This window comes from Naegleria fowleri, assembly GCF_008403515.1.
Source record: "Naegleria fowleri strain ATCC 30894 chromosome Unknown tig19, whole genome shotgun sequence".
In the NCBI taxonomy this organism is placed as follows: Eukaryota; Heterolobosea; class Eutetramitea; order Acrasida; family Naegleriidae; genus Naegleria; species Naegleria fowleri.
The window spans coordinates 537,899-552,900 of NW_025407951.1; the positions used below are offsets into that span (position 1 = coordinate 537,899).

General features: G+C 37.0%; 7 protein-coding genes across 7 annotated transcripts; 4 read left to right on the forward strand and 3 right to left on the reverse strand.

The window, feature by feature from the left end:
* Positions 1–156: 156 nt before the first annotated feature.
* FDP41_013608 (uncharacterized protein) lies at positions 157–1,959 on the forward strand (the record flags this gene model as incomplete). Its single annotated transcript, XM_044704257.1, has 1 exon — positions 157–1,959. The coding sequence occupies one exon, from the start codon at positions 157–159 to the stop codon at positions 1,957–1,959; it is 1,803 nt and encodes a 600-aa protein (XP_044565107.1).
* Positions 1,960–2,060: 101 nt separating this feature from the next.
* Positions 2,061–3,202, forward strand: FDP41_013609 (uncharacterized protein; the record flags this gene model as incomplete). The annotated part of the gene is made up of 3 exons (XM_044704258.1): positions 2,061–2,189; positions 2,270–2,420; positions 2,511–3,202. 3 exons carry the CDS (start codon positions 2,061–2,063, stop codon positions 3,200–3,202), a joined length of 972 nt encoding a protein of 323 aa, XP_044565108.1.
* A 59-nt stretch (positions 3,203–3,261) lies between these two features.
* On the reverse strand, positions 3,262–4,536 carry FDP41_013610 (uncharacterized protein; the record flags this gene model as incomplete). Its single annotated transcript, XM_044704260.1, has 1 exon — positions 3,262–4,536. The coding sequence occupies one exon, from the start codon at positions 4,534–4,536 to the stop codon at positions 3,262–3,264; it is 1,275 nt and encodes a 424-aa protein (XP_044565109.1).
* Positions 4,537–4,795: 259 nt separating this feature from the next.
* FDP41_013611 (uncharacterized protein) lies at positions 4,796–7,994 on the forward strand (the record flags this gene model as incomplete). Its single annotated transcript, XM_044704261.1, has 2 exons — positions 4,796–5,219; positions 5,299–7,994. The coding sequence occupies 2 exons, from the start codon at positions 4,796–4,798 to the stop codon at positions 7,992–7,994; spliced, it is 3,120 nt and encodes a 1,039-aa protein (XP_044565110.1).
* A 138-nt stretch (positions 7,995–8,132) lies between these two features.
* Positions 8,133–9,695, forward strand: FDP41_013612 (uncharacterized protein; the record flags this gene model as incomplete). The annotated part of the gene is made up of 1 exon (XM_044704262.1): positions 8,133–9,695. The coding sequence occupies one exon, from the start codon at positions 8,133–8,135 to the stop codon at positions 9,693–9,695; it is 1,563 nt and encodes a 520-aa protein (XP_044565111.1).
* A 19-nt stretch (positions 9,696–9,714) lies between these two features.
* On the reverse strand, positions 9,715–11,265 carry FDP41_013613 (uncharacterized protein; the record flags this gene model as incomplete). The annotated part of the gene is made up of 1 exon (XM_044704263.1): positions 9,715–11,265. The coding sequence occupies one exon, from the start codon at positions 11,263–11,265 to the stop codon at positions 9,715–9,717; it is 1,551 nt and encodes a 516-aa protein (XP_044565112.1).
* A 164-nt stretch (positions 11,266–11,429) lies between these two features.
* FDP41_013614 (uncharacterized protein) lies at positions 11,430–14,525 on the reverse strand (the record flags this gene model as incomplete). The annotated part of the gene is made up of 1 exon (XM_044704264.1): positions 11,430–14,525. The coding sequence occupies one exon, from the start codon at positions 14,523–14,525 to the stop codon at positions 11,430–11,432; it is 3,096 nt and encodes a 1,031-aa protein (XP_044565113.1).
* Between the last annotated feature and the right edge of the window lie 477 nt (positions 14,526–15,002).

Consider the following 15,002-nt stretch of genomic DNA (forward strand, 5'->3'; position numbering starts at 1 on the left):
GTCCATGTATTGTTATTGATAAAGACTCTGTTCTGAAACTATGAAGCTCTTTTCGAACACCACCAAGTTGCCAATTTTAAATAAAGGCGCCAACTCAAAACTCCACAAACAAATAGAAATTAAATATTGCAAAAAAAATTCTCAAAATCTTTCAGCATGACATCCACACCCAAAAAGCCAACACCCAATACACCCAAGAAGAGCAACGCAGCCGATGAGCAAGGCACATCTTCTGAAAATCAACAAAAAACTCCAATGAAGAATTCTCAAGTACAACAACAATTTTCAAGTAGTACTACTACTCCAAAATCTTCTCTTCAAAAAACTCCTGCAAAGAGCAACTCGGAGGGAAATCCACCATCCTCCAGAAAAAAGCAAAGAACACCTATTGGTACTCCAAAAAACATTCCTTTTGATGACTCCAGTGAGTCTGATCCATATGATTCCTCTGATGACGAAAAGGATGTTGCTGTGGAGGCTTCAACCTCTTCAAGCCAAGCTACTGCTACTCCAAAGAAGGCTTCTCCTGCATCATTGACTGGCAAACGTACACCAATCTCTGAACCAAAGAATATTCCATTCGATGACTCGAGCGACGAAGATGGTGATAGTGAAGATGATGAGGATCCAATTGCTGTGAGAGTTCAACATACTGAAACACCAAGAAAGGTCACCGTTCCAGAAAATATGGACTCAACCAAAAAGGACGAACAAAAAACACCTTCCAAGGCTACCACTGAGTCCAGAGACACCAATGCTTCCAATCCACAACAGCAAACACCTTCCAAAAATTCTCATGTTGCCAATCTTGTTCTTCCAACCACAACAGAATCAAGTAGTGACGAAGAAGAGAATGAACAAGCAAAAACTTCCAACATTTCAACTCCATCCAAGAAAAGTTCGGCTACTCCCACAAAACGTACTCCTATCGGTACTCCAAAGCATGTTCCACATGGTGATTCGAGCGATGATGATGCTTCCAGCGATTCGTCGGATTCTGAGGATGAGAAAGCCAAAGACAATGAAGGTTCTAAGGTTGAGACAAAGAAGAAGGCTTCTCCTGCATCATTGACTGGCAAACGCACACCAATTTCTGAACCAAAGAATATTCCATTTGAGGATTCAAGTGACGAAGAAAATGGTAATGAAATGCATGACGAAGATGATGAAGAACCTATTGCTGTTAGGGTTGCCCATACAGAGGAACCAAGAAAGGCTTTAAGGAGAATTCAGCCAACTCATGAACCCCCTGTGGCTCTTTCTACTCCATTTGAGATAGATGAAGAAGAAAAAGTAGAAGATGAAGAGGAAACTATGAAGGAATTAGCAGAAGAAGAGAGTGAACAAAACTCAAAGAAACGATCTCTCAGCGAGGTTACAGATGCAGTTGACACTGAACAAGAATCCAAAAAGAAGAAGTACCAACACAGCCAAAAGGTTTCATTCACGCCAAAATTAATGCTTAATGTCTTGAAACAAACCTATCCAAATATTAATTTTGCAGATATATCATGCAAGCCATACTATTTCCATGTCTTCTTCAACACTCAAAGAGAACGATCCGAATTTGGCAATTTGCTGGGACTTGGAGATAAAAGCTTGTTCTATCCTTCAAACGAAGAGAGAAAGAGAGCAAAGGAAAAGAGAAGAAAGGAAAAGAAGGAAAAACCAGTCACCTCTGAAGACAATCAAGAAACAGAAAATGCCTCAGCAAGCTCTTCGCAAGAGAAACCAAAGACAGAAGCAAAGCCAAAGAAAAATAACAACAAGCTCAAAAAGAAGAAACCAGCCTCCAAAGCCAGTACGAAACCAAATCAAAACAATAAGGTAACTAGTAAGACAACTCCAGAATCATCGGTGAACGACAACCAAAAAGCTGCTCCCAACACAAACCAACCACCCAAGAAGCTTGTAATGAAGAAGGCTGCTGATAACCTCAAGAACAAGAATTGGAAATAAATTTGGGTGCGACACTGTCTCAAAGTTCACGAAACGTGTTAGAAACAAATAGGGAAAGTTTTCGTCGAAAAAAAACACTCGTTCAAAAATAGTTCATCAACATGGGTAAAGGAAGCATCCAACTTATCCTCGACAAGCCATACTATATTGCAGGAGAGGTTGTTACCGGAAATTGTCAATTGGTTCTGACTGAAAATGTCATTACAAAAGATCTCACTATCAAGTGGAAGGTAAGTGATTGCGCGTTTTATTTAATAATCATCATTATTAATCCGAAAACGACATCTTTCACTCCATCCTTCATCATCAGGGAATGGAAAGAACAAAATTTGTCATTCAAAGAACTGTAACAAGACACGATCCAGCCACCAACACGACCAAAACTGAAATTGTCTACGACAAGTACGATCAAGAGAAGACTTTTTTCAAGACTCAACTATGTCTTGCTAACTTTAATGGAGGTTTGTATCAATCGATGAAGAATTGAGTGCCATATTTAGAGATGAAATATTTCATTGATTTGATGACCATATCATTCTGCATCAAATTAGACACTGCAATGGCTGGCTCTTATTCATTCCCATTCCAATTTCAGCTTCCTGATAATTTACCAGGAAATTTCAATGATCATCGATCATCCTTCGGAAATAGTTATCGTGGTGCAATTGTTTATAAGGTGAAATCCAATTTAGACAATGTTTATGCGAAGGATATTAAGGATACTCGATATTTAGTCATTGTTCCACGCTCTTGGACCATCCCTCAACCCATCAAATGCCACAATGAAAAGAGTTTTCTATTTGGAGGCTCAGGAAAGCTCTACATGGATGTAGAAATTTTGAAAAATGTTTTTGTGCCAGGTGAAGTCATTCCTATTCGATGCATCGTGGACAATCAGTCAAAGAAAGATGTTGATAAGTTGAAAATTAAATTGATGAAAGATGTCACCATGCATGCAAAAGGACAAACTCACACCTACACTGAGGAAGTCAACAGAAACATATTTGAAGGTGTGCCAAAGAAATCAAAATTCGACAAGGTGTTGAACTATTCTTTACCACAGCAAATATACCCCAGCACTCAAGGCACAATTGTATCATGCAAATATCACTTGGATGTTGAGTGTGATGTGGCTATGGCTTTTGATTTGGAAGTTCACCCTCAAATTGAGGTTATTTTCATGCCAGCACCAGGCCAACCAGTGTACTATTACAATGACATGACTAAGGGTTGCTGGAAGTAACATTTTAAGGCATGGTCCAAATCTAAAAAGGTGAATAATAAATTGTTGAATTTTATAAACTAAATATTGCATTTAATTTCAGTCAACTTTCTCCAATCTGTATTCCTTGTCACAATTTGATAAAACAATCGTCTTCCAATACTCACCAGCAAAACTCTTCTTAAATCATTGTTAGAAGGTTGATATTTCAAAACTTGTTCTTGTGCTTCTCTAAGAATGTTTTCAATAGGTTCGAAATAGTAAGTTTGAGGGGTTGAGTGCTTTGAAAACTTAAAGGATTCAGCTGGGAAAGCGTTGCGTTGCTGATTGTAAACACTTGCAAGTCGGGCCACTGACCATGTTTCCCACATGACAGCTGCTGGTGTCTCATCAATGATATCCAAAAGATCTCCAAGAGGTTCCTTATTTTCTCTTTTCTGAAAACTCACTCGTTCAGCAAGAGATTCATCTCCAATTCCAAGAAATCCCTCACGAGAAAAAGAAACATATCCTAAATGAATATGTTTGATCTCAATGATAATGTTCAAACAATCAATCGATATATCTACATATCCATGATTACCCACAGAGGAATTTGTTCGAGCACTCGAAGACTTTACTTCAGTGCTAGAGGGTGATAAGGGAGATGTGCTTGAAATGAGAGCTTTTTGAGGAGAAGAAATCATGGACTTTTTGGGTGTTATGTCTTTGAATGAACAAGTTTGGTCGGGAGAAAAATTCAAACAGTTGTTGGAATTTTGAAATTCTTGAAATAATACATGATTACTCAAAAATTGATTTGCCTGAAAATTGATGAGAAATTTGATGGAAGATTCTCTAAATTCTGCAAAATCTCGTATGGACAAGGTGTCAATTCCAAACAACTTGACAGGTTTCAAAATATCATGAACCAAAAGGACAACACCCTCATCCATCACTTCTTGTTTTAAGTTAATTTTCATATAGATCACAGAAATCTTGTTCTCAATTCTTCTTCTTCTCATGAATGATGAACAATTATTCTCATCTCGCAAAGAAATACAAGTAATTGAATTGATCAATTCATCATCATAACTGGATGAATTTGTTTCATTCATTTCAATTGTAAATAATTCATAAAATTCAGTAAAATTTATATCTGTCCTCACTTCAAGATCATCATCCACTAATAAATCATTATTTTCTATTCCATTTCTTCTTAATAAAGAACCAAAATTCGGATGATGACGTTCCATCAATTTCATGAACGCATCATGCTTTTCTTTCAATAATAAATTAAAATAATAATATTCCTTATAAAGGTGATGATGGTAATGATGTTGAGGATTCACAAACGTGAACACTTTGCTTTCCATGATGGTAGCAATTACCAACTCACAACCCTCGAGATTCATATTTTTCGTTGGTTATAACTTATTGGAAACCAAACGATTCTGCTATTCCTTCACGGAAAACCAATAAAAAGTCAGAAGAATAAAACATCATTCATGCCATTCAATGAGTGTCATAAGCCTTCCAATAAATATTATAACTATTTCTATGATCATAGAGAGCTGTTCCTTTTCATTTCCAAATTAATAATTTTTAAACAACAAAAAAAAACGTCCGAATCTCATGAAGAAAGGACATAGCGCTCACAGACTGAGTGAGATGACTTCATCGGCAGCTCATACATCCTCCACAACAAATGTAATGGGGAATGTATTGAGTGTGCCTTCCGATAAGCATAAATATTACTTTAAATTTATTGTGAACGCTTTGGAAATTTTGCCTGAGAAGCCAACGTATTGCTCGAATCAAGCCCATTCATCACTGAACAATAAGAAATCAACAACAATTAATTCCTTTTTCAAACAATTTTCGGATGGACCTAAAATTCCTCGCACGGCACAATTAGAATGGAAGAGAAACGCAAGAAAGAGAGGAAAATTACCAGTTTGTAGATATCAAAAGAGCATCGATCAAAACAAACCCGATTATTATGTTTTCTATACAAGAGATGAGAAGAGTTTTGAATTTTATACTAGACTCACTTTGGGTATGTTTTCTCACTCCGATCAAGAATTCCGAAACATTTTAATTGTACTCATACGGGATTTTTCAATCATCAATTACAGCTCCAACCTCGTCAGGATATAGAGACAAGTTTTTACGAATTTCATTGGATCAATTACAAGATGATGCCTTTGCTTCGTCGCCTCCTTCCAAATTGTTTGCATCAAAAAAAAGAATTTGTGAGGAAGAAATTAGTTTAGCTGAATGTATTCAATATAATGGCGTGGAAAGAAATTTAATATTGATGGAGATACCTCAAAGTGCACTCTCGAATGTGGACTCGTCCATCATCACAACCAACAAGACCAAGAAAAAGACTGGCCTCTTTACTTTAAAACTTGGTGATAACTCCCAAGATCAAGAAATTGTTGCCTATCTTGTGTTAAGGTACACTGTAGTTTGCTCCAGTAGTGACGTACCTCAACAAAATGCAACAACTACCAGCACTTCAACACCCTTCATTGCCAATGACGTTACAGATGATACCGAGGTCAGCATGACTGAACAAGAGGCATCTGACAGCGAGGATGAGGAAGTGTTTGAAGAGTCAAATCCCTTCAAAAGCCCACGCTCATTTAGTTCTTCATTTTCAAAGACTATGATAGAGAATAATGGAAGCAAGACTCAACCAATCGTCATCTCTGAAAATGATCAGAATTACCTTTCATTCTCAGAAAAACCATTAACACCTGAAAAACCAAAAACAAATATATCCTTACTAACAAAGGAGACTTTATTTGACGAAAAATCCCTACTTGACTCTGAGAACATGGCTAATTCTGACATTACAGTAGTTCAACAGACAACTGAGCAACAAAAGGCAGCAGAGCAAAATGCTGACATTGAACAAATTCATGATTCTTTGCAACATTTAGAGAAGGAAGCAAAGACACAACAGGATGAAACAGTTACTAAACTCTCCCAAACCCACGACACTGAGACCAATAAGAACTCAGATCCTCAAGATACCACCTCCAACGACGATGCAGAGGAAGGCAGTAATTTCTTCTTGTTAGATGAAGAAGAAGAAAAGGATCATGCTAATACTGCAGTACCAACAAATTATGAGTCAACCTTTTCTTATGCCTCTGAAACTGCAGATTCCCTTCAAAACGAAATTCGAGAAAATCATGAAATTCGAGTTGACACCATTTCTGAAATTGAGCCACCTAGAGAAACAATTGAAACCGACAATATACAGAATGATGATGCAGATTGCAAAATTAATACTTTGTTTAGTGTGAATGGCGGTGAGAACCAAAATGTAACAGAAGAGGATGACTTTGATATTATTCTTTCTCCATCACACCCAATTAGTCATGAAGAGAGCGGCTTGACTGAAGAAAACACCGAAAAGGTTCAAGAAACAATAATCAAGAATATATCATCAATTGAAACAGAAAATCAACCAAATGTAATTAATCCCAATGTCGCTCCATTGAACGACCAGCCACACCAATCAATCAGCACAGATCTATTGATCGAAAATAATTTGAACACTCCGCCTCAAATCATGCCTGGCTTACTCAATGACAACCCATCCTCTTTCTCATCATTAGAAGAATCTGAGAAAACCTCATCTCAAAATGGTACTCAGTCTGGGCATGATGAAACTCATGCAGACAATGATGATGATGAAATGTTTTCTCCGTTACAGACCTCGACTGTAGCACATCCACAAGCATATTCGTTTGTGGAGTCCAAACCAAACGAAAATTTGACCTCTAAAATTGTTAATAGCTATATTAAGGAAGAGAAGCAAGTTGAAGAGTTGGAGGAGTTGAGGAAGAAAAACTCTGAATTGGTAGAACAAATTTCAGTTCAAACTCAGAAAATTCTGGATCTCGAGAAATATTCTAATTCATTCCATCCAATGGTTATATCAATAATTTGGGGATTAATTTGCTCTCTATTATATTCTATTTCACAGAAAGAAGCTTCTACAATTAATCCTATACTTGTTTGCGCCTTCAATACCATTATTGTATATTTCGGAGTTCAACTTACTAGATCTTTAAAGTACTACAATTATGGAACTCATCTTGTAAACTATCTTAAAGAGGCCAAGTTCTTTAACCGTAGAGAATCAATGACCAAAAAGCGAGAATTTGAAAATTATCTTCAAAAACTATTCTCATTGGAGGATGCCAGATTTTTGGATGATGCATTTCGCTCTGCGTCATGGGGATTAGTTTTAGGTTTCTTCACAGTTGTCCTCAAATTTATGTTCCTAGACAGAAATGACGCAACTATAGAAGTATCCACCGATTTTATGACATTTTTCAAGTCAGGTATTCTGTACAAGTGTGTTTATCGTGCAGTATCAGATGAATTATTCGAACGATTATTTTGCTTTTTGTTCTCCCTATTCTTGTTTAAGGAATTTAATTTGAAGCAACGAATGTTATATGTAGTTGACCGAGTTACGAATCCAAACCACAAAGAACTGTACAAGTCCATGAACGACTTTTTAGAGAAAAACAAAATAGCAGAAACTTCTAAATCCACTGCTACTGCTTCACATAGAATGGGCCTTCCAGATTATCAAAGCATCATTCTTTCAGCCATCATTTCCGCCCTATTCTCCATCAATGACTCACCAAGCCAACAAGTTTTCACAAGTGATAGCTTTTTCTTCGACAAGCTCGTTGGATCCTTTGCCTTCTCCTACATGTTCTTTGTGCAAGAGAGAATTGAGCTTTGCATGGTTGCTCATTTCTGCAGAAATTTTGTTGATGTTCTTTTTGGAAACTATTGAGTGTTCAAGAGGAAATGAATGCCGTTCGAATTAAACAGGTCCGTCCGCTTTCTCAAACATGGCTTTCTGTTGTTGTTGTTGTTGTTGTGGTTTCTCTCTCGATGAAACAACAGAGAGCCTCCTAAAACTGCCTTGCAAATGCAACCCTATCCCTCATCCATAGATGGATCGGGAATTCGTGCTAGCTCTGGAAATGGTAAATTATCCACAGATGATGCAATTAACACCGGTAATAATAATACAGATGATCAACCCATTAACTTTCAAATTGTGGACATGTATTTCGATATCATTAGTTTGGGATGTCCAATTATTCAACGATCTGTCATGATGGATATCATTTCCAAAAACCCTCTCATGAACAGCAACGCCCCCGAGGAGGTTGCTCTCATGTATGCGATTCAAGCCAATTGCTATCAACGATTAGGAAGAAAGATTGAAGGACGAACAGCATTCAATACCTCAAGAAAATATTTATCTCAAGTTTTTGATTTATTGGATAATTTTGCAATTGCAGGCACGTTCATGTACTTGTCATCATTTTGCATGGGCGAAGCTGAGTTTAATCAATCTCGGTATTATTTGAGTAGTGTTCAATTTTTCGTGGCACAAAACAAGCAACGATTGAAAGATAACATTCACTTTATTCATCTATGCAAGACATTTATGTATCTTCAATTACTATTAGAAGAGGAAGAAGCATTGGATATTCTCAGTGAGGAAATGAAAAATTCTGAACAAGCGTTACATACTAATGTTGTCACTACTGAGAAACTAACCTTACAAGTCTACCATTTCAAAAAGATGATTGACTTTTTCATGTTCATTACACAAAATATTAGTGATGGACAGTGTGGGTCAAGTTCTAATTTATCACCCTCCGTTCCACCTCCTCAGTTTTCTTCTACGATGGAAGAACAATTGATTCAAAACCATATACAGATGATTTACAGTATTCCATCTCAGTTCAACAGATCTCGTTCAGAAGCATCAGGCACGATACGACAGGTTACAAAGCTCATGTATTTACTCATGATTGATGGTATTCGATTGGGTATATTAACAAAATCGCAAACTCAATCTGATGATGTTCTTATTGAAACAGCTAACCGAATAGCAGATTTCACAACTATATCCTACTTTTCATACTTGCCACCACATGTCCATACGACTGTGATGAATGCTGCTCGTATTCACCTTTCATTGATTAAGCAAATTCAACGAGGAGAGCGTATTAGTAATGGAGTTGATTATTATGAATATTTACGAAAGGAACAAAGGGCGCTTACTCTCATGGCAGAACGATTTACAATAGTCGAAAAAAGATTCAAGAGTCTTCTTCCATTGATTAATGAGGAGCTCATGAAAAGAGACCAACAGTTTGAGCAGCAAATTCACTCAATCATTCAAACACAACAACTACAGAATCAACTTTTGGCCATTATTCCTGATGATGTAAATGCCATCGCTCAAATTCACGAGATCATTGGTGTCAAAGATGTTGATCTCAATACAATGAATTCATATGCAGATGTTACTCGCATCTCTCTAAACATTCATACAGTACCTGATTCGATGGGACAAGATCCATTCGCAGTCTTTCTGTCTCCGTCCTTTGATATTAACCAAGTAACAACGAGTCCCTTGAGCAAGGAAAACTTCTACTCTGATCCTCAACAGTTTGATCCTAACAACTTGTAAAAACTTTTTCTAATTCATTTTACTTTATATTTCGATTAATAATTATTAATGTAATTAATTCACTATTTGGTAGATACTTGTCCGGAATAAGGGCCAATTTTGAAATCAAGATAAACAACGCCCTCTTTTTTTTGAACCATGCTAGACCTTTCACTGCAAATTGAAAGCCAGTTCCATCTTTTTGTATTGACAACACAAGTGCATACCAGTAAACATTACGTCCTCCAATACTCCCTGTACAGGAATAGCTCTGTTCTGCAAAACAAGTGAAATGATCGAATTCTGATTGATGTACTGAGCTGTTGAAATTCCTGCCCATATATTCATCATGGTACCAAATGTTGTATTTCGTTTTTACATATTGCATTGCTTCAGAGTTACCCGTTGATGTGAACTGTGAAATATCTCGGTGACACTTGAATGAAAATGTATCGTTGAAATGCCCTCTACATAGGTGAAACATGATTCTCATCACTTCGAAATATACATAGTCAAGACCTTGTTCTTGTTTCATCAGAATTCTCATAAAAGCAAGCCAATTACAAAGAACATTATTCGCTTTTTGTTGAAATATTTGTGGAGATTCTTCTATAATGTTCTCTTCCTTTTCACTATTACTACTATCTTCACTAGCTATTTGAAACTTGAAATATCTAAATGCGTCAAAGAGAGTATGAACATTTTCTCCTTGTTGTCTTACTTTCTCTGTAAATTGTTTTAAGCAAATTGCGTTGTAAATATAGCAATTAGTATAATCTGTTGGGTTTGTAATATTGCTAGTATTATCGACAGGTTGTTGCGGAACTTGCTGACCTTCACAAAAACACAGAAGAGGTTTTTCAGGATTTTCTAAATTATGAAATAGCATTATCGAATCAATGTAATATCGATATTGGAAGAAATATTTTTGAGTGTAGCAAAATCTCTGTAGTTGGAATTTGTCACTTGTCGAATTGATTTTCTTCGAAAATATTAAAACATGACACAAACAATTCCACATGTCTGAATAATGATTTAAGTTAGTATCTGCTGCATATTGTTGAGGAGTCCAATTTGGGTTCTCCGATTTAGAACTCATGGTATGCTCATCTACCTTAATATCCAAGAACTTTTTTAAATAAGAATAGTCAAGTCTATGTTCCATTCGATGAAGTAAATGTTGTATCATTAAAACATGTACTTTTGTAATCTTTTCATGTTGTTGAGAAGAGGATCCTTTCTTCTTCGTTATGGCATGGATGAAATCTCCCCACATACCACAATCATCATGGTCGGAACTATCACCATTCATGTATTGATACCACAATTTGCAAACTCGTTCGCATTGCAAGAGATCACTGAATGGCAGCAGTCCATTCATCACAATGATATGAAATAATTCTCGAATTTGAAAAACTCGGTCTTGAAACAACGGATATGGAGTGATTAATTCTTCATTGACTCTGATTGGTGGATGATGGTCATAAGGATCACTTGCAGAAGGTTCCTCCGAGCACGAGTCGCTTGGAGGTTTTGCCTTCTCCTCACAACAACAGCTTTTGTTATTGCGAGCAAAAGCCTTGTTGCCCATTTTTTAATTTGGTTGTTCTTTGTTCAAGAAAGTATTTTCAGATTAGATGACACGAAAGGAGAAGATCTTCATTGGTTCAATTATGATCATCCATATAATCATTGATCTATATTTGTCAAATCAAAGAATTTATGAAATTTCGAAATTTCACATTTAGAGATTTATTACCAACTTTGCAATTTTGTTGAAACACATTGCTCGTACAAAGTCTTGGAATAAGTTTGTGGTAAATTGTATTGATAGAGAGTCCAACTCTTTTCCCACAAAGCAACCTTACCATAGAGGACAGCAGAGAAACTGGCAGCCTCTTGATTGAATTTCATGGTTGCACACAAATTGCATGATTCAAAGGACAATTGTGGAATACCTCTTGAGGTGGAAGATGCTTTCAATTGAATGGATGCCTTAGCGAGTGGAATTCCAATATCTGCAGAACCAGTAATGTCAATGGTGACTGTTGGTTCTAAACTTATACTGGCAGAGAATGAGTTCAAACAATAACCATACTTGAAGTCAACACCATAAGTGAGGCCAGCACCAAGTGAGAATGTAATTGGAACAGGACCAATAGCCATGGTGTAACTTGTCTTGAAGAGAGATGGAATGGTCTTGGTCAAAATATTCTTAGTTTCACTGTTGCAAGTGGAGAATGAAGGCAAGAATGGCTGATCGACAAATGTCGTGGTGAAAAGCTTAACGTAGACTCTGTTGTTGATACTGTTAGGAGATCGATTGTTCAATTCCACATAGGCACTAGCAACTGGATAAGTCGAATCAAAAATGTTTGCCTCAGCAGCTGCTCGGCCAAAGAAGACAACATCAAAGGCAGATTCCTTCGTGCATTGGAAGTTAGCACCACCATAAACAAGAAAACCAGTGTACAAGTTCACTCCTTGAGTACCGAACTTGCTTTCATAACTAAAATATTTGGCCTTAGCCATGTTACTCAAATCACCTTGTTTGTTAATGAAATTCATCATTTCAGTATTGTAAACACAAATCTTCTCCGTTCTCGAAGCAGGAACGCATGAAGCTTGAGCTCCATCCCAATTGGCTGCAGAAAAGATGGATTTGATCTTGTAGGCCACTTCTTCTACTTTGTTTCTAGCTTTGGTTTCTTCATCAGCGTCGACGCTCACTGGTTCCCAAGTTGCTGGTGGTTCTTCACCTGAGGTTGGTTGTGAATTTGGAGCAGCTTGAGTAAGTTCGTGAGCATTAGTGAATGCATTAACTTCTTCTTGGAAGGACATTTCCATGGCATCAGCAGCTTCCTTGGTACCAATGGTGTACAAGTAGGTGTGAATGGCTTGTTTGATGAGATCATTCTTGTTGTTCTTTAACAACTTGGAGAAGTGGTAAACACTAGTTCCATTCTTATGGAGACCTTCTCTGGCAGTTTGGCAAGAAATGAGTGAAGCAATAACGTTAGCACTCAATTTCTTGTGATTGACAAGGAAATGAATCAAATCGTCCACTTTGGAATCATTCATTCTCTTCTTCAAATTGTCAGTAATCAATGTCTTGATGTTTGATGGAATGGACTCTGAGAGAATCAAATGCTTAATGATAGAAAGAGGAACTCCACGACCAGCATTGTTCAAAGCATGGCAAGCAGAGATGAATTTGTCAGCACTCGAAGCAGAAGTCATCTTTCTCAAAATTTCAGAAACAATTTCATCAATAAGTGTCTTGTCTTGAAGTCTATCAGCAAGATCAGCATAGGCAAGGAATGCATTTTCATCCGAGTCAGCCATAGACTTGACAAACTTGTGAACTTCCTTGGTTGGATTCTTAACAAACACAGAGGAGTAAATATAGTTCTTGGTAAGGACAGGATGAGTCTTGGAAACTTCAACAAGTGTGTCCTGAATCTTGGTGCTGTTAATCGTAGCAATCAAAGTTTGAATGCTTTCAAGGAATGGAATCAATGACTTGACCTTCTCATTCGATGAAAGAAACTTGTTCAACTTTTCAACACCTCTTTCCAAATTCTTGATCAAGATCTTGGCAGCCTTGATTGGATTCTTTCGAACCATTTCAACAACCTTTGTGAGCTTCTTGTTCATCTCAGGACTTGGCTTGTAATTCTTTTCAATAGTCTTCAACATCTTGATCAGCTTAACTGGCTTGAATTGCTTCTTGACCATCTTTCGAATGTCTTTCTTGTCAGCCTTTGTGATACCGAATGTCTTTTCAACAATAAAAGCAGGCTTGATGACAACTGAACCGTTTTTAACATCAAAGAATGTGGAAACAATCTTTGGTACGTTCACCTTGTTTTGCTTCTTGATCTTCTTCAATACAATGGAACCCACATGGAGAGCTTGAATTTGTTCCTTTCCAGACTTGTTGGTAAACTTTTGCTTCTTTCCATACTTCTTTTCAAAGGTTTGGAAGATTGGAGCAAATTCTCTCTTGCCCAATGAGATTCTTGTTCCGTACAGGGCTTTAGTAATCAATCCCTTCTTGTTGTTAACAGTGACAATGTGAGAACCTTCATAATTCAAATGCTTCTTTTGGAGTGGAATCTTCTTAAAGTCTTTGTGAGTAAAAGATTGTGAAATGATAACTTTTTGATTCTTCTTCATCTTTTTGTTATACTTTTGTGCATACTTTCCACCAAAACCATCGGTTTGATTTCTAGCGGCCTTGTTGGTTTCAGTAGTAATCATTCTCAAAATACCCTTTTTCACATTCTTCACCCATTTTGGTTCTTCCTTGTGGAATATCATTTGTGTGATTTGACCATTAGAGCCTCTCACCACAGCAGTTGGATACTTGTTCATGACAGTTGCCAAATTTTGTCTCTTATTCAAAATTCTGTACTTTCTAACTTGTGGCTTACCAAATCCATTGGAAACATGTTTACTCAAAGTGGTTGCCTCTGTAAACTTGTGATTCTTCTTACCAAACCAAAATTCAACATCCTTCTTGTTCATATTTCCATACTTCTTCACGCCTTGGAATTGCAAAAATTGAGCACTTGGGAAAGTAACAAGAACAAGGTTCTTCTTCTTTGTTCCAGCACAAGTAAGGGTCATTTGACCCATCAGAGTGTTCTCTTGGGCAGATCCCTTCTTGATGGAAGCAACATTTTGAAGATGTGGTTGAGTTCCCAATAAAGTGGATGATTTAAAGTGATAGACCATTTCATTATCGGTTGGACATGTAATAGAGATGGTATTGGTTGGGAGAGTAGATGCGTTCTTGTTGTTGTTGTTTGGTGATGTAATTGTTGGAGTAGTTGCTGAAATCATCATGACCGCAAAGCTCATCAACATGATGATGGCTAAAACCATTGAGCTCCTCGATGTCATCATCCTATTCCCGTTTCCTACGATGAGTGTTCATCATGATTCATATGAGTTGAACGAATAGGTCAATTATTGAAATTCATCAAAACGTTCAATGTATCGATACATGCACAACGATAAAAGTGTTAGCGCGCACCAATGTTCTCGCATCATGATGATTGTGCAATGAACGAATGGATGCTTACCTTTTTGTTGGTTGTGATGGAAGTGTTGCCGAAGAGTTATCCAGTCAATTTATTTTTTGCGCAGATGTCTGCACTTGTTTGATTATAATCATCCTTTTTTGAAAAGCTCAAACATTTTTAAATCAAATGGTGATGAAAGTCACAAAGATTCTTTTCCAAGACTATTGAACCCCCAATTTACCTTAACTTTCTATTACCAATAGTTTATGGTTCTTATGTGGAAGTAGACAATGAAGGA